Source organism: Labeo rohita, chromosome 3 (genome assembly GCF_022985175.1).
Source record: "Labeo rohita strain BAU-BD-2019 chromosome 3, IGBB_LRoh.1.0, whole genome shotgun sequence".
Lineage (NCBI taxonomy): Eukaryota > Metazoa > Chordata > Actinopteri > Cypriniformes > Cyprinidae > Labeo > Labeo rohita.
Window position 1 is genome coordinate 1213701 of NC_066871.1, and position 17852 is coordinate 1231552.

The following is a 17852-nucleotide window of genomic DNA, read 5'->3' on the forward strand; positions in this document are numbered from 1 at the left end:
CTCTTTCAGCATTCACAAAGTCCTAAAAGGCATGAAAACAGTAAAGCTGTTCAGTAATTTTCATTACACCAACAAATGCAGGTTGCAAATTTAACATCACTTAGCAATACATCCAGTAAAAGCAAAGATTCTGAGAATTATGTATCCACAGACCTTAGTCAGGTCATATTAATTTTAGACAGGAATAAATAGGGCTGTAAGTATAGGTTACAGTGCATTCAATGAACTGTACTGTTGTTTAACAACATACATTTTCAAGCTGAAAAAAAAAAAAAAAAACTTTCAGTGGACACAAACTCCATGAAACTCCAAACTCCAGTTTTAAAAGTTGTCAGTTTTATGCAGGACCTTTATGCAGTGTGTAATTGTAAAAACTGTAAATCCATCCCTTACAGTCTAATTTTCATGGTAAATTCAATATGCCATCTAACCTGACTAAGGTCTATTGTCTGTGCCTTAATGTTTTACATCCACGTGTCGCCTAATCTGACACTGGATTTCAAGGTACAACAAAGCAATCAACAATCACTAAAACTACAACTGCTACCATGTTAGTTACTAAGCTACTCAGGTTTAAGTGTTTAATTAAAAAGTACTGTATATACAACAACAAATATATATATATATATACACATAAATATAATTTGTTGTTGTTCTTGCACTATACAGTTTTTTGTATTATCTAGTGTTCAAAAGAATGCCTGAGAACACTTACTGTATACTCCTTCATGAGGATTTCATAGTCTTCATTAAACGACAATTCACCCAAATTTTTTTTTCCTTATTTACTCACCCTCACCCTCCAAACATGTATGATTTTCTTTCTTGTGTTGAACACAAAAGATATTTTAAAGAACGTTGGTAACTAGACAGTTGACAGTAGCCAACGTATTTTTTTTATTTCCATACTATAGAAGTCAATTGCTGTCTGTTTACCAACATTCTTCAAAATATCTTCTTTTGTGTTCAACAGAAGAAAGAAAATCATACAGGTTTGGAATGACATGAGGGTGAGTAAACAATGACAAAGGTTTGGGTGAACTATCCCTTTAAGATGCACAGATCCAAATTGAGTCGGTATTGTTCTGTGGAAAAAAATTAAGAACAGACAAAATTACAATTCACCATGCCAAAGTGAAAACAAGCATCATATCAAAAACAGATATTACAAACCTTCTTAGTGACAGCCATTAGTTTACACATGTTCCGTCCTGCAACTCATTTATTGGTAGATGCTGGCCAGTTTACTTCTGTATCCACCCAGGGTTTGTCTATATCAGTTGAGTGATGGTAATTCAAGTAAACTCAGCAGCAATCTAGAGATTTAAAAGACATAACACAACACTGAGGATATCTTTCATTTTTAAATTTACATTCAGGGATATTCAATGAAATCTGAAGACAAAAAGCAATTAGGCTACCTCCACATGGGCTTGAACAGCTAAATAGAACATCGTAAACACTAGTATCCTTAGCATATGAACGATTAAGATACATTCCATGTTAATTCCATATTATATAGTGCATGGGAAACAATTACTGTGACCAAATTAGCCATGTGTTAATCTAACATTATAGTGCTTCAAAAATTGCCATCTAGTTGACACTGTTATTTTGCAGTCCTTACATTGCCACATGCTTGTTTTGAGAGAGAAACACGAGTTAGCATAACTGACTAAAATGGAAACATACTAGAGAATGAAAATGTAGCCTGTATGGAACAGATTAGCATTGCCAGGCACCAAAATATACTATAACTTTAATAAAAACCCTTTGTGCAGACTTAAATCACTTTTTCAAAGCAGTATTTATCAGGATGGTAAAGAATTTAATTCATACCTGACAAGCAGAGTCACCCACATCTTTTCCTGGTTTGTCTGTCTTCTGTTGCAGCTACGGTGCACCTAAAGGTCCATCCTACAACGTTTTACTAATTTGTGCGTTTCACTCAGCATTGTTAAGTTGACTGAACAAACACTTCTTAAGTAAAGCTAACAGTGTTAGCTTTTTGTAGAAACCACTCAGTTATGTTAAGTTGACTGAACAAACACTTGTTAAGCAAAGCTGACAATGTTAGTTTTTTGTAGAAACCACTCAGTTATATTAAGTCCATGGCGTTACATGCATTTTTTAAGTAATGTTAACATGGATGTATAGAGTGAAACTAACGACAGTGAAAGTTCGTATTTATATCTAAAGTACTGTAATAAATGAAGGTTGTGAAGATCAGAGTATAGGGAAAGAAAACCCCAAAAGAAATACAATATTTGCAGAGGCTATTCATGTAAATACGTTAATTGACTTGATAATACTGTATATAAGTTAATTTCCTTTTCAAAAACCAAAACCAAATGTTGTATTTTACTGAATTTACATTTATGAATGTGAAATTTAGCAAAATATTATCTTAACTGTAGGGGGCTCCAAACTCCAAAGCAAAAAAAAACACATGCAAACCAGAAGTGAGCTCAACCTGACAAAACCTCGAAACTAGATATCAGTGTCTCCTTTTGAACTTATAAATTCGATATAATTCCCGAAATCAATATCCAATATACAATTCCATATTAATATAATTACTGAAATTCAATATACAATTCCTGAAGTTTTTCAGTCCCACAAAAGCAAACAAAATGTAAGTACTAACCTGATGTCAAAAACAGCAGACAAAAAAATAGACAGTTTTAGTCTTTTGAAAACCTCCAAAAAGAAACACACTACTAATATCTAAAAAAATATAATGAAATAACTGTGAACTGAAATGTTTTATTTAATCATAAACGCTGGTATTTTGCAATAGTCTTGTAGTTAGTTAATTTGTCCAGCATGTTAAAATGCTAATTTTCTTCTGCACTGTGATGTACATCAAGGTGAAACTGATTATCAAAAAATAAAAACACTGGGCCTTGGTTCTATCCATTGGTTGTTGACTGGATGGAGGCACATCGTTGAAATTGCAGTCGATTGTAAGAAACATCTAGCAAACATAATTTAAATTAAAAATGACAATGTAAAAAAAAAAAAACGTTCCTATTTTATATATGATATGGTTTTCATAGTGTTTTTTTTATTTTGTGAATGCTTAAAAATCATGATTGAGGTTTCACATTGCATATAAAAAATGAACAAGCAAATATGTAAAATAGTTCACAAGCGTTTGACTGCACACAATTTGTGTGGAGTCGGGGTCAAGGTGAAGCCCACCGCTGGAGTGAGATCCAGATCATCTTCAGACACTCCAGGAGGAGGAGTGAAGCGGAAATGCTGAAGAAGGGAGGTGAAGAACAAGAAGAGCTCCATCCTGGCCAAACTCTCTCCAAGACAAGCCCTGCGGCCTGAGAGAGAGAGGGAGAGAAGGTCACAAACCTCTACGCATCAGATAGGATAGCAAAATCTATCAAAATGTGTTTCCTTTCACCAGGACAAAGAAACAAAAGTCAATCAACTTTAGTCTGAGACCATTTAAGAAGGATATTTCATGAATAAAGAAGACAATCAAACCCTGTGTGAATAAAAACAGTACCTGCAGAGAAGGGCAAAAAGGCATCTTTCTTCACAAATCGCCCCTGCTTGTCCAGGAAGTGTTCGGGGTTAAAGGTGTGGGGTGTTTCCCATTCATCCTCATCGTACAATACAGACATTAGAAGAGGAAATATACATGTGCCCTGCTCAAGAAAAAACATAGCATCTTAGTGTTTTTTTTTTATAAAAAGGTGAATATTTTGTGCATTTGAAAATGTATTTTCATTCACTTGGTGGAAATGGTGTCATGTAGAGGAAAACTGTGTTTGTACTAGGAATTGTTTCTGTGTTTTATATTATTTTACAGTACGCTAACCTTCTTGATAAAGTATCCATTGAAGTGAACGTCACAGCTGGTCTTATGGGGGATACTCATGGGTACTATGTCAGCAAATCTCTGGGTTTCATGGATCACAGCGTCTGTATACGGTAAGTTCTTCCTGTCCTCTGTAACCGGTTGCCGTCCACCGATCACCTGGTCAATTTCCTTCTGAACCCGATCTGCAAACATATCACACTTTAAATTTCACTTTTTTTTTACTCAGTCCACCAGAATAAGATATGCTACACATCTAAAGTATACTTAACAAGTCAAACACAGAGCAGTGAAAATAGAAAATGTTGTTGACTTGTTGGTAAAGACTCACTGATAAATATTCCAAGTTCAGTACAGGTTCAGCTCAATTTTTGGTCTAATGTTGATCACCACAAAAGTTATTTTCACTCATCCCTATTTTCCTTTATAAAAAGTGAATACGATGCTCTCATATGGTGATGCATTGCTGCCACACATATTATTTTTTCCACTGAATTATGCTGAAATAACGAGATGTCATGTCATTAAAATTATTATTTTTATATAATTATTATTTTTATATTTAATTTAATTATTATTATCTCATTAAAACAACATCTTTTCTCGTTAAAACAACATTTGGTAACACTTCAGAATACAGTTCCTTCATAAGTGAATAACTACACAGAAATAAATGACTAATGCACTATTAACATTCTAGTAACTACACTCTAAACCCGGCTAAGTTGAATTTACTTAAAAAACTTAAGGAAACTGGTTGCCCTAAAAAATGTAAGTAACGTTTACTGCAAAACTTGAAGTAATCATTACTTAAATATAAGAGTCATTTTAACAACCATTTTAAGTTGAATTTACTTAAAAAACTTAAGGAAACTGGTTGCCCTAAAATATTTAAGTAATGTTTACTGGAAAACTTGATGTAATCATTACTTAAATATAAGAGTCATTTTAACAACCATTTTAAGTTGAATTTACTTAATGCTTTTAATTTATCTAATTACTCCATTCCTCTAATAGGTACTCACTGACTCCCAGAGTGCATTGCGACATGAATAAATTATGCAATTGCTTTGCTTTACTGTTGTTGTTTGTATTTGTCAATTTCATTTGCTGTCTTGTGTCAGTAGTAGCACAACAAAAAACAAACAAAAAAAAGCTCATAAAATGGTTATTGATACAGTTAATAAAAATAAATAAAATTGAGTTGTTACCATTGTTGTGATTCACACGCTGAATGTTGAAGTCTGTGTGTGACTCAGGCACATTACCCCAAATATTAAAAGATTGTATCAACACAGATACAAGCTTCTTGTAGTGTTTATAAAAAATAGAGAAACAATAAAATTGTAAAAGATTATTAATCAACATGAAAAGTATGCAATCTAATTATTTAATTAAAATATAGGTCACCTTCTAAAAGCGACTTATTTATTACTTTTCTTTCTTTGAAATCAAAGAACTCTGATTTCATGTTGCATTGCTGCAACAATAGAAAGAAAACTATAGTAATATAAACAAAGTTCCAAATGCCCAACCAAAAGTAACACTATTCACTATAATGGTGAGTATAAAAAAAAAAAAATTGTGATGTTCTCTCTAATATTTCAGTTGTATTGAAAATTCAACATTCAAGATGACTTTGGGAAATGAGTGAATTCAAGTAGTGAAAGAAAGATGTGAGTGAAAAGTCTACTAAAAATTGCCCATCTCAAAAACTTTTTCTTCTTCTTCTGTTGTTATGTTGCACATTAGCAACATATTAGTGCACTGCTGCCTCTCACTGGTTTATTAATGTCATTGGTTTCTTTGTGGATACTTGGATATTTTAAGTAAACATCACTCAAAGCAAGTAAGTAAATTGTTTTATTTGCCTTGAAAGTAGCTGTAACTTAATAAAACCTAGTAAGTATAGTAACTAAGTAAAGATAACTAATTGTAACTAAGTAAGGTAAACTATTGGGTTTTACAGTGTACTACTACTGACTAATAAGAAACTCTGATTAACAAATCAGTAAGTAATAGTGCTCGGCTGAAAGTAGTGAAGTGAAGATCATGGTAAATCACTAGTAATGTCTCAGGTAATACCAAATACTTCAGAAGGAATTACAAATTTTTTGCATCCATATTCTAAAGTGAAGATCATGATAACTATAGTACAATCTATAGTAGTAATGACTGAAATCATTGTAAGCTATTGAGGTATGTGTAAGGTTTTGGATAGTAATGACTCAAATGTTACTACAACCTTCTAAAGGAATTACTAATTATTTGGATCCATATTCAAAGTGAAAATCATGGTAACCTACTAGTAATGACTAAAATGTTACCAAAGCCATTGGAAGTATGACTATCCAGAACCTTACAAAAACCTCAATAGTTTTAAATGATTTTAGTCGTTTCTAAGGAGTTATCATGATCTTCACTTTAGAATACGGACTTAAATAATTAGTAATTCCTTCTGAAGTATTTGGTAATACCTGAGTCATTACTAGTGGGTTACCATGATCTTCACTTTAGAATTAATTATACATTTTGCATTATTTACATTAATTATGAACATGTATATAGTAGTTCTTTGTAGTTATCTGGGAGATATGAAAAAAAAATTACTGATTAGCTAATAGTGAACTGCCACGTTCAACTGAGTGCTATGACTTACTGATTCGTTAATCGGAGTTTCTTGTTAGTTAATAGTAGCTACAAGAATGTTAATAGTGCATTAGTCATTTGTTCCTGTGTAGTTACTCATTAATGAGAGAACCGTATTCTAAAGTGTCACCCAACATTTTTCTCTTAACTCATTAAAATGACATCTTTTCTCGTTAAAACAACAAATCTTTCTCTTAACTTCTTATGACAAGAAAAGATGTCATTTTAACAACATCTCGTTATTACGAGAAAATATGATGTTTTAACTAGAAAAAAAATGTAATTTTAACGACATCTCGTTATTATGAGAAAGGATGTCTTTTAACAAGATATGTCTTTTTAACAATATGACATCTCATTATTTCGAGAAAAGATGTCATTTTAACAAGATAATTGTCATTTTAATGACATAACATTTCGTTATTACAAGAAAAGATGTCATTTTAACAGCATAACATCTCGTTATTATGAGAAAATATGTCATTTTAATTGAGAAAAATGTCATTTTAATGACAAATCACGTTATTACGAGAAAAGGTGTTTTACTGAGAAAAGATTTAGTTAAAACAACATATCTCATTATTACGAGAAAAGATTCAGGTTTAATGGTAATTATGTCGTTTTAAAGACATAACATCTCGTTATTACGAGAAAAGATGCCTTTTTAACAATAATTATGTAGTTTTAAAGAGAAATGATGTTGTTTAAACAAGAAAATATTTAGTTAAAACAACATCTCATTATTACCAGAAATAATGTCATTTTAACGACAACATCTCGTTATTACGAGAAAAGATGATGTTTTAACTAGAAAAATGTCATTTTAACGACATCTCGTTATGAGAAAATGTTTGAAAAATCTTTTAACAAGATATTTGTCTTTTTAACAACATGACACCTCGTTATTTTGAGAAAAGATGTAATTTTAATTGAGAAAAATGTCATTTTAATGATAAATCTCGTTATTACGAGAAAAGCTGTTTTATTGAGAAAAGATTTAGTTAAAACAACATCTCATTATTACAAGGAAAAATGCCTTTTTAACAATAATTATGCCGTTTTAAAGAGAAAAGATGTCATTTAAACAAGAAAATATTTAGTTAAAACAACATCTCATTATTAGCAGATAAGATGTCATTTTAATGACATAACATCTTGTTATTATGAGAAAACGACATTTAAACAAGATTCACTTAAAACGATATAACACCTTGTTATTACGAGAAAAGACGTCATTATAATCACATAACATCTGGTTATTACGAGAAAAGATGTTGTTTTAACCAGAAAAGATTTAGTTGAAACAACATAACATCTCGTTTTTATAAGAAAAAAATGCCATTTTAACAATGATTATGTCGTTTTAAAGACATAATGTCTCATTATTTTGAGAAAAGATGTCGTTTTAACAACATAACATAGTGTAACATAGTTATTACAATAAGACGTCATTTTAACAAGAAAAAGATTCCGTTTTAAAGACATATCTTGTTATTATGAGAAAAGATTTAGTTAAAACAACATCTCATTATTATGAGAAAAGACGCTGTTTTAACGAGAAAAGATGTTGTTGAAATGACATAACATTTCATTATAATGACATAATTAAGTGGAAAAAATAATATGTGTGTGGCAGCAATGTGTCACCATACTTTTAAATGAGGGCCATATTTTATAATGTTATAAAGCACCCTCCATTAATTGTTCTAGGTATTGTTTGAGCCGTAAGTAGCCATTTATATAACATGCTTTTACATATAGAAATGCATTAGACACTTCCAAACAAGCGCAATGGTCAAGATGTTAGCCTAGCGCATATTTCCATATAAAAACAATATAAAAGCAACCCAGTTGAATGCAAAAACACAGGTTAATTTTTAAAGAACACTTTAAACTTGCGTTATTTCGTCATTCTGCTGCCCTCCGTGAAAAAAGCAAAACACATTCTGAAACACATATCTAAAACTGTTGAAATAATCACTTTTACAGTTGTTTTACACGTTGTCCTGGCGACAAAGCTCTTTTTTTTTTCTTTTTTTTTTTTTTGTTTGTTTATAAGAAATTGAAATTAATTTGGTGTGGAAGTTATGTATTTACTTATTTATTTACACAAATGCCACTATGAACCCAGAATGTTTCAAGAAAACATGAAAATATTCCATCTAACTGTAATAATTCTATCATACCCTGTATGTGTGGATATTTGGCCATAAGCAGCAAGCCCCAGCGCAGTGCTGTGCTAGTAGTGTCCGTACCAGCGGCGAACAGGTTTCCGACTGAGAAAATAAGGTTCTGCTGGTTGAAAAGCGAATTCTTCTCTCCAGATTCCTGACCAGATGCTAGATTAGATTGGATATGTATAGAAAAAAAAAAAAAAAAAAAAAAAAAAAACAAGAGTGTTCAAATGTACCTAAATAAATACCTCTGCATTCTGCATGCGGACGAGGAAGGAATCCACAAAGCCTCTGAGATCCTGTGGGTTCAGTGTTTCACGTAAACCGCTCACCAGCTCTGATATCTCTTTGATATCAAGAGCTAGGTGTTTCATGAGTAGTCTCCAATTCTTGAGCCATGGACCCAAGAAAGGGAACATGTTGTAGAGCTGGAGAACAAAAACCAGATGTTTCCACCACCACAATGCAATACTATATGCCACTGTAAACCACAGATTGTATTTATATCACATGGGAACCTGCACGGTCGCTGTTCCGCTCAGCCTGATGCTCTCATTGGCTCGATCCACCATATTTCGTAGCTGAGGGTCTGTATACTCGAACCTGCGTCCGTACACAATGGAACAGATGACACTCGAGGCAGCGTAGTTCATCAGCTGTGTGGTTTCAAAAGGCTTTCCTATAAAAAAAACAGGCCGTGGTGTTCAGTCCATTTGCCAACTCCATCGCTGTATTTTTCTCCACATGGTTTTCTGTAAGACTTACGTAACTGTCTCTTTATGATAAATCATCTATTGTATCATTTTTCATTGGTGAAAACATCAGCTAAATTAATAAATGTACTTAACCTTCAAACTTCTCAAACTCCTCTTGTAAATGGCATGTTTCCTCTATGATTTTCTCTTCAATTTTTTTCTTCCCCATCCCGAAGTCTCGTAAATTGGTGAGAGCAAACCGTCTCATTTCTCTCCAACTCTCTCCATTGGCAGATATAATGCCTACAAAGATATACAAAGAATAATATTCAAAGCATAAATGTAAATGCAAATGTTGTAACTCAAACAGTCAATCATGGTCTCCAAATTCATCTGCATGATTAACAAGTGGGATTAGGATATTAAGTAAAGATCAGGATATTGAGTAAAGATCATGTTCCATGAAGATATTTTGTAAATTTCCTACCGTAAATATATCAAAACTAATTTTTTGATTAGTAATATGCATTGCTAAAAACTTCATTTGGACAACTTTAAAGGCGATTTTCTCAATATTTTTGATGCAGCCTCAGATTCCAGATTTTCAAAAAGTATTGTCCTATCCTAACAAACCATACATCAATGGAAAGTTTATTTATTTTTATTTATTCAATAAAAAAAATTGACCCCTATGACTGGTCACGTATATCTGTTAAAAGAGACCAATTGGTTAAAAATTTGATCAGAAAGGTACATGTGGTTTTAAAAGGAAACTCAAACATCATTTGAGTGATGAAAATCAGACTCATCATTTGAAAAGCAGCAAAATTCTGATGCCAGTGTGAAAGGGAACCCCGGGTATTAAGACTTGTATTGCTTAATATAACTGAAATATGTCGTAGAAAACCCATGAAAGACATGTTATTTAAAAGAATCCACATTGTTTTATACATATTTTGGACTATGGGGGGGCGCCATTATTTCGATGATGTAATATGGTTGCACTGGGTGAACTACTGGCACTACCTGTTGCTATTTTTACCCCAACACAACTCAGAATAAGGAACTAAGAAAATAAAATACTGATACGGTGCCACGTACAATGCGGCTTTTGGTTGTAATTTTCAGTCAGAGGGCAACAAGAGAAGTAATGTAAGTCTTCACTGCTTTCCTAGCAATAAGACGAGGAGAAAAAAATGGGAAGATGCCTGTGGGCAAATAAAACTTCCTAAGACCTGTGTCTTTGTTCTCTCCACTTTAGCCCTGATGCCTTTGAGGCTTTTAGTAGACCAACAAGTAGATAAACGGCAGAGACAAGAAGCGCTAGATGCCATCCTGGCAGGATGTAAACATGTCGACGCTTGTCAAGTCATGGATTTCATTCAATATCCGTGTGCATTTAAACTTTTTGTGGGGAAAATCGAAATCTTGTGCTTATATCCATCGTCACCCGTAAGCTCTTTCAGCAGTTGTGCTCAACGTATCAATTTTTTTTCTGAGTTGTTTTGCACAAAAAATAGCAACAGGTAGCGCCAGTAACTCAACGAGTACAGCCATTTCACATCATCAAAATAATGGTGCCCCCCATAGTCCAATATATGTATAAAACAATGTGGATTTTTTAAATGATGAAAATCTTTCATGGGTTTTCTACTACATATTTCAGTAAGAGACATCATTTATGATATATTAAGTCATACAAGTCTTAATAACCAAGTCCAAAAGTGTCCAAAATCTGTTTGTGACCACTGTATGTAACTTATTGTATAAAAAAAAAAAAACCTTTAAGTATATACTTGTCAGGAAACTGGGGTGATCTTACCATGACCTTTAGTGAAATCATGGAACAGTGGCATGATTTCTCGGTCTCCAAATTCATCTGCATGATTAACAAGTGCTTGCTTCACTGTTTTGTAGCCGGCTAGCACAACCACTTTTTTTGGACCAAAGTAGACAGTGAACACTGGGCCGAACTGCTTTGCCATCTGACGAAGATTAAAAGATTTTAAAGGAGTAGTGGTAAAAAAGTAGGCTCCAAACTTTATTTGACTTAATTCTGTAGAACATAAAATTACATTTTTTGGAACATTTTTGTCCATACAATCTCAGAAATAAAGGTATAAAAACTGTCACTGGAGTGATACCTTTTCAAAAGATACACCTTTGTTCCTAAAGGATCCATATTTGTACCTAAACTATACAAGCATGTACCTTTTCAAAAGGTACTGCCCCAGTGACAGCTTTTGTACCATTTTTCTTGAGAGTGTATAATGGAAGTCAATTGCATTCAATGTTGTTTGGTTCTTCAAACTATTTTCTTTTGTATTCCACAGCTTAAAAAAAATGATGACAGAATTGTAATTTCGGGGTAAAACATGACATTTTCTTTCTATGAAAAACAGAACTGTGCTCTGTAAAAACTCACCAGGCAGGTTTGTCAACATGTTGAGGCTCTTTACTGATAAATCAATAAAAACAAAGCAGAACCGGTTGCCCAGTAGGAGCGATCTCATTCATCCTTACCTCAAACAGGCTCAAGTACGGTTTGTTGACATCCAGCATTAGCAGATTTCCCAACAGTGGCAACGGTTTTGGCCCTGGAGGTTCGTTTTTGTCTCTCTGAGACCTGAAGAACAGGAGATAAACAGCTAAGAACAGAAGCAAGCAGCAGATTAATGTTCCCGTGCTGGAAACCTGAAGAAGTACTTCCATGAAAGCCATGTTCTCAGAACGATACCCATAAGACCTTAAGGTATGTGCTGTTTAAATGCAGCACAGATATAGTGGGAGTGGCTACACTTAGTCTTGGAGGTGGAGACTGTCAAAAACTAGGACACAGTCCAATGTTGTTGCAGATACACAGTAGATTACAGTTAAAGTAACAGTTCGCTAAAAAATGTTTTTTGAAAACATATTTTTTATGTATACCACTTTACATTTGAAAACCCAAATTAACCCTGATCAAATGATCATCAAATTGTCTATTTTTAAAAACACTGAAATTGCTTTTTTTATTTTTAAATTACAATTACAATCTACAGCATATGTGACCATGGATCAGAAAACCAGCCGTAAGGGTCAATTTATTGAAATTAAGGTTTATGTGTCATCTGAGAGCTGATAAATAAGCTTTCCATTGATGTATGGTTTGTTAGGATAGGACAATATGTAGCCGAGATACAACTATTTGAAAATTAGTTGAAAAAGTTGTCCAAAGTCTAAGTTCTTAGCAATGCATATTGCTAAACAAAAATGAATTATTGATATATTTACAATAGGAAATGTACATTATATCTTCACGGAACATGATCTTAACTTCACATCCTAATGATTTTTGGCATAAGAGAAAAAATTGATCATTTTGACCATTCCAATGTATTGTTGGCTATTGCTACAAATATACCTGTGAAACTTATGACTGGTTTTGTGGTCCAGGGTCACATATATGTTTTCAGTAATGATTAAATAAAATTACTCAAGATCTAGCAAAAAGGGAGGAAGTGTTTTTCTGCATAGATGCAAAAAATATATATTTTCAGAGAATGTATCGTGAAGTTTATTAACTCATTGGCAGTTTTGTTTCTTATAAACGTAACTGTGTTCAGTCTTTTTACACAATTGTGCCTCTCAAGTAAATTAATCATGGAGCTTGGAGATCAGAAGTTTAGATTTTTGCATGAAAACAAGCTTTAAAAAGCTGATTAAGTAACATTTGTTAAATTATCTTTAATCTTACAGCACAAGAGGCATTTACATTTTGTGCATTTACTCAGAACAAGAAAAATCATTTTACTTAAAATGATGTAAAATATGACTGTCAGATATCAGGAGCGTCTGATCGCACACAGCTTATGTGGCGACGGATTCAAAGTCACTCCGACTACTCCTTTGAGATCCAGATCATCTTTAGACACTCCAGGTGGAGTTGTGAAGCGGTAGGTCTGAAGGAGGGAGGTGAAGAACAGGAAGAGCTCCATCCTGGCCAAACTCTCTCCAAGACAAGCCCTGCGTCCTGAGAGAGAGGGAAAATGTGTTTAATTACAATTCAAATGTGTATTTTGACCATACCTGATTTGACCATACCTGCAGAAAAGGGCATGAAAGCATCTCTCTTGACAAATTGCCTCTTCTTATCAAGGAAGTGTTCTGGGTAAAAGCTGTTTGGTTTTTCCCATTCACTTGGATCCTTCAAAACAGACGTCAGCAGAGGAATTACAGTGGTGCCCTAGAAAATGGAAAGAACCTTAATGTTTAAGATGCACATGGTTTGCACATATTTAGTCTTATTTCTGACCTTTTTGATGAAGTATCCATTGAAGGTAACGTCACAGCTGGTTACGTGAGGGAGATTCATAGGTACTATGTTGGCCATTCTCTGAGTTTCATGAATCACAGCATCTGTATACGGTAATTTCTTTCTGTCTTCCACCACAGGCTGACGTCCACCGATGACTCTGTCAATCTCCTCCTGAACTCGATCTGCACACAAATGCAAAAAAAATGCATTTGTTTCTTTGGACGACACTGAATTCAGCATTGAGAAAAAACTTGACCAGACTGTGTTTTTACCCTGTATATGAGGGTATTTGGCCATAAGCATCAAACCCCAGCGCAGAGTCGTTCCTGTGGTGTCAGTACCAGCGACAAACAGATTTCCCACCGTCATGAGAAGATTCTCATGGTAAAAGTATGAGTCCTTTTTGCCCGATTGCTGACAAGTAAAAATAGTGAGGAAAACTAAATATTACAAAGTACTTCATTGATTATAATTAATTCAAAATGTTCAACTAAACTTGCAATGATTTTATTCTGAATATGAAAAAATAGAGAACAGCTGCTGATTACTTGTATTTCTATGCCAAATGGTGATTTTCATACCTCATCGTTCTGTTTGCGTATGAGAAAGGAGTCGACAAACCCTCTGCGGTCATGTGGATTCAGAGTCTCCTGCAGTCCAGTAATCAATTTCACAATTTCTGCTCTATTTTTCAGCAAATTCCTTATAATAGTCCTTTTGCTGTTCAGGAATGGACCCAACCATGGAAATATATTGTATAGCTTGTAAGTACGTATTTAAAGGGAGGAAAGAAAGATATACATGTAAATATAGTATTAAAGTCACCAAATAATTTCTGGTTAACATATAAATAATACTTCTATACCATCATAGATGCCGATCCAGCAACCCGAACATTTTCGTTTGCCCTGTCGACCATTTGAGTGAATTGAGGATCTGTGTATTCAAATCTGCTGCCGTACACGATAGATGAGATGATGTTTGACACAGCGTAGTTCACAGGCTGTGTCGTGTCGAAGGCTTTTCCTGTGAAGAGCAAACAACAAACCATCTCTCAATGGATCTTATAAACTAAGAGCATGATTGCATGTGTGTGTCTCAGCTTGTACCTTCAAACTTATCAAATTCTCCTTTCAGATACTGAATTTCCTCAATGATTTTCTCTTCACTTCCTCTCTTGCCCATCCCAAAGTCTCTCAGGTTGCTGAGAGCGAAGCGTCGCATCTCTTTCCAGCTTTCTCCATTGGAAAAGAGGATCCCTGATCAACACAAAACCAAATTAATAAACCAGATTAGGATTCAACACATTTGGGTGGTAAATTATAAACTGATTTCAATGCAAACACTGCATTACCATGACCGTCATTAAGTATCCTGAATCCTGGTGTGATATCTCGCTCTCCGAACTCATCCGCATAGTTCACAAGAGCTTCTTTAACGGTTTTGTATCCAACTAAGACCACCATTTTTTTGGGGCCCAAAAACACTTGGAATATGTTCCCGTAGGTTTTAGACAGCTGAAGGACGCAGAGAAAGACATTTATGAACAAATCCCAAAATGTTCAGCTACTATCACTGTTAAAATGCATTTAAATCAAGTTCTCACCTCACAAAGGCTGTCAAAGGGTCTTGTGAGGTCAAGAGTCAGCAGGTTCCCCAAGAGCGGCAGTGGTTTGGGTCCCGGTGGCTCTTTCCTTTCTTTCTGAGATTTGGAGTCACAGGAAAGCCGATATAACACGAGTAACAACAGAAGAGCTCCCAGTAATGTACCCGCGATAGGAAAATACAGCAGAGACTCAACAACAGCCATTTTTCAGTGCTGCACAGATGCTCTGCTTGCAATACGTACATGTGGGAGGAACCTCAAGTAAATCCAGGGAGAATTCATCATTGCAAACAAAGTAACCATGTGAATATAGAGCTGTATTGTTACATCAGCATCTAGGCATCTATGCCATTCTTCAGTGAATCAAAAAAAATAAAATTTAAATACTAAAACCATAAAAGCAAGTATGCAAGTTAAAAAAATAATGTTAAAAAATGAAGACAATTTAAGCAAACCTGAACACTCACAATGATTTGCAGACAGTGTTTCTGACTGGCTAAAAAGTCTGGGCCATTCTCCTGACTTCTTTTTTGTCTTAGGCTATCACTGATAATTTATTACAGCAAAATCAAAATATAAATCATAACTCTGATTCTGCTCAATTAAACCAAAGTTAACCTCTTAAACTTTATCCGTAACTTTAATGAATCAACCTAATACTAATAGTCAGTGTTGGGGTAATGCATTACAAGTAACGCAAGTTATAATCAGATTACTTTTTTCAAGTAATTAGTAAAATAACTTTTTAATTTACAAGGAAATATCGGAGTTACTTTTTCAAATATGTAATGACAGTTTTCACATTTATTGACTGACAGCTTTCCTGTCCCCATGATGAGAGAAATCGGGAGTAAGTGTAGAGGCGTTTTGTGAGCTGTGTAAACATGATGTTTAATGCTAAATGTGAACATACATTTACTCACCTCACTTGCACAAAACAGATTCAGTATTATGAATAAAAACAGTGAAATGCAAATCAAAGTATGATGCAAACCTGCAATAATTAAATACAGTGTTTTCACAATGTGTCATCAGTCAGCCATATTGGTGGCACTGAACGTAAACAATTCCACTGAACCAAACGAAACTCGCATATTTTGCTGATTATTGCTGCTGAAAATAGTCAGCTATTGCCATGTTTTGGTCTGTGCTAATTAATCGGACTAGGAAAAACATTTGGAGTACTACAGACTGCCAAAAGTTAAAACAAATCAAGGAGAAGAGTGCAAAAAACTGAGGAAAGAAGGCGTTTGTAAGTGGCCAAACCGAACCAGAATTTCCAGGGCAAGAAACTTGACAACATTTGTGTAATTTCCGGTCAGGTAGATGAAATATCAGGCTAATATCTTAATTAATACTGCTCGTACATATCTTTACAACCTATGAACTTTAGTTTGATAAAATATGGCACCTTTTCCTGCTTACTAAGTTCTTCTCTATATGATTTAGCAGCTTCCAAACGTTTTTTTCCATGGGTTTCGACAGCATAAATTAGCAGAACAGTGTATTCAGTAGCACGTTCAGAGCAATCCATGCTGTTGCTTACATTTGAGTATCACCAATATGGCCGCGCATCCAACTGACCAAATCGTGATGTAAGTGCAAACCCTCTACAATATGTGTTAAAAGGCATGTATCCTTTAAGGAATTAATACCATTTTATTAACCAATGTCTTTGCTGCTGACCTTCGACAATCTAATTCAACCATACTAATAGGCAAAACTAACCTTTGGTATAAAAGGGTATTTAGATTTGCCAAAAACAGAACTTTTTTGTACTAAAAACAAACATGTAAGCCCAGCCCAGAAGTAAACGTAATGCATTACTTCTCATAAAAAAGTAACTTAACTAATCACATTTTTATAGGGAGTAATGCAATATTGTAATTTTTAAATTTTGAAAGTAACTTTCCACAACACTGCGTAATACTCACACAGCTTTGAACGGTGTTACTTGCATTCAGGACATAAGTGATCACTTAAAAAACATTAATCTGGGATTTGAGTTAGTTGATTTACACACCACTTTAAATCCATGACTTTTTACGTTAAGAGTTGTTTCTCCTTTCTCCCGCTTACTGCACGACTACTACACCAAATAAACAAACACGTAAGAATGGAATATTTAGCTTAATTATTTGTATATTATCTTGACGCTTCTGCTAAGATAAATGCAGCCCATTACAATGTAACTTGCCTACAAAATAGTCGGCCTAGCAACTAGAACACTGAACAATATTAGTAATAATGAATTAATCTGAGGTTACTGCTACTGAAATCGCTTGTGAGGCACAAAATATTGCGTTTCTGTAACGAGAAAGCTCGAGTGCGCGGTGTGATACAAAACACATGAAAGTGTTGCCGGTTTTATGTACACCACTGAGCAAATGGCACCATTGACCAATCAGAATCGAGTTTGGGAAATGTTTTGTTTTGAAGATTAAGAACCTGATTTCATCAACCATTTAATAAAGAAATATACTTTAAAAATGTCAGGTTTTGTACTGTACTCTGTTCATGAAAAGTGTCACAGATATTCTGCATGCAATGAACATGTGACTGAAATGTGACAACCGGAATGGTTTTGCATAAG

General features: G+C 34.2%; 1 protein-coding gene and 1 pseudogene across 4 annotated transcripts; both read right to left on the bottom strand.

The window, feature by feature from the left end:
- Positions 1–950: 950 nt before the first annotated feature.
- LOC127162828 (cytochrome P450 2K1) lies at positions 951–12131 on the bottom strand. Of its 4 annotated transcripts, XR_007827421.1 has the most exons (11): positions 11880–12131; positions 11179–11341; positions 9510–9659; positions 9180–9340; positions 8910–9089; positions 8674–8815; positions 3839–4023; positions 3524–3665; positions 1840–3335; positions 1174–1316; positions 952–1085 (listed from the first exon to the last, which is right to left on the bottom strand). XR_007827421.1 is itself a non-coding variant. In XM_051105698.1 (9 exons), the coding sequence occupies exons 1-9, from the start codon at positions 12075–12077 to the stop codon at positions 3148–3150; spliced, it is 1509 nt and encodes a 502-aa protein (XP_050961655.1). In that variant the 5' UTR covers positions 12078–12131; the 3' UTR covers positions 956–3147. The 4 variants fall into 4 exon arrangements, 1 of the variants encoding a protein (XP_050961655.1); XR_007827422.1 differs by having other exon boundaries at positions 951–1085; positions 1174–3335; positions 8674–8779; XR_007827420.1 differs by having other exon boundaries at positions 951–1085; positions 1174–3335.
- Positions 12132–13082: 951 nt separating this feature from the next.
- LOC127162826 (cytochrome P450 2K1-like) lies at positions 13083–15463 on the bottom strand (annotated as a pseudogene).
- Between the last annotated feature and the right edge of the window lie 2389 nt (positions 15464–17852).

Bases quoted from the DNA above. Each gene is read 5' to 3' on its own strand.
- LOC127162828 (XM_051105698.1), bottom strand. From the start codon at position 12,077: ATGGCTTTCATGGAAGTACTTCTTCAGGTTTCCAGCACGGGAACATTA. The intron at 3,666-3,838 runs GTTAGCGTACTG...TTTCTTGAGCAG, and splicing joins ATGGATACTTTATCAAGAAG to GGCACATGTATATTTCCTCT. The intron at 3,336-3,523 runs GTACTGTTTTTA...TCTCTCTCTCAG, and splicing joins CTTTTTGCCCTTCTCTGCAG to GCCGCAGGGCTTGTCTTGGA.